Below are 850 nucleotides of genomic sequence, written 5' to 3' on the forward strand. Positions count from 1 at the left end.
TCTCATCCAATTCTTCCTGTATTTTAATTACTAAATCCTTTCTTTTCTTACGATTCTCCTCATTTAATCCAACAAACCCATCCAAATCCATTAACACTTTCATATTCATCTCATTCACTTCAATCCCATTCTTAATCATGTTTTCACATTCTTTCACCGCCTTTTCTTGTTTCATCAAATATTCTACATCTTCCCCATGTTCTTCAAAAACCTTTTTGAATGCAATGTATTTTCTTTTGATTTTGTCTAACTCAATTTCAAGACTTCTCATCTTCTCTCCAAATTCCCTATTCACTCTCTCTTCTTCTGTTTCTTTAGGACTCTCTTGCTCTTCTGTTTTGTTTCCTTCACTGATTGGAATATTTGTCATTTCTGGTGGTGTTGTTGTTTCTTGATTCTTCTCTTCTTCCATTCTCATATTTTCATTGATACACTCCACAATGTTGTTACGAATCTTCTGTGCCATTTGTGTAATTCTTTTAATTGCTTTATTGCTTACATATTTCTTGATGTTCTCATTCATTAAAACATCCATGATGTCTTTCAATAACTCAACTGCACTACTTTCTTGTTCTTCATAGATTTTCTTAATGTCTGTCTCACCAACATTGACTTTTTCTTTGATGTGCATTCAATGAATGTCTTCATGTTTTCATCATTTGGGTTATCAAGAACCTCACTAATAGCTTCTTTACTTGGAATGATAACTTCCTCGTTTTGATGACTCTGATGAATACTTTCAACAACCTTGACTATTCTGTTCAATCTAACAACTCTCTCATGTGTCAACTCTCCTCGATATTTTCGTAATAATTCCACGGTGAGTTCTACTCTGTTTATCATCTCTTCT

The 850-nt window shown here is 33.2% G+C and overlaps 1 protein-coding gene across 1 annotated transcript in view; it reads right to left on the reverse strand.

The window, feature by feature from the left end:
• Positions 1-631, reverse strand: part of EDI_175450 (uncharacterized protein) — a gene marked incomplete at both ends in the record, with an annotated part of 741 nt that extends 110 nt beyond the window's left edge. Inside the window, one exon of the mRNA XM_001733380.1 lies at positions 1-631. This exon is cut by the window's left edge and continues 110 nt beyond it. Coding sequence (XP_001733432.1) covers positions 1-631 — 631 coding nt within the window.
• Positions 632-850: the final 219 nt, after the last annotated feature.

The sequence above is a fragment of the Entamoeba dispar genome, genomic scaffold, assembly GCF_000209125.1.
Source record: "Entamoeba dispar SAW760 scf_1105229461603 genomic scaffold, whole genome shotgun sequence".
In the NCBI taxonomy this organism is placed as follows: Eukaryota; Evosea; order Mastigamoebida; family Endamoebidae; genus Entamoeba; species Entamoeba dispar.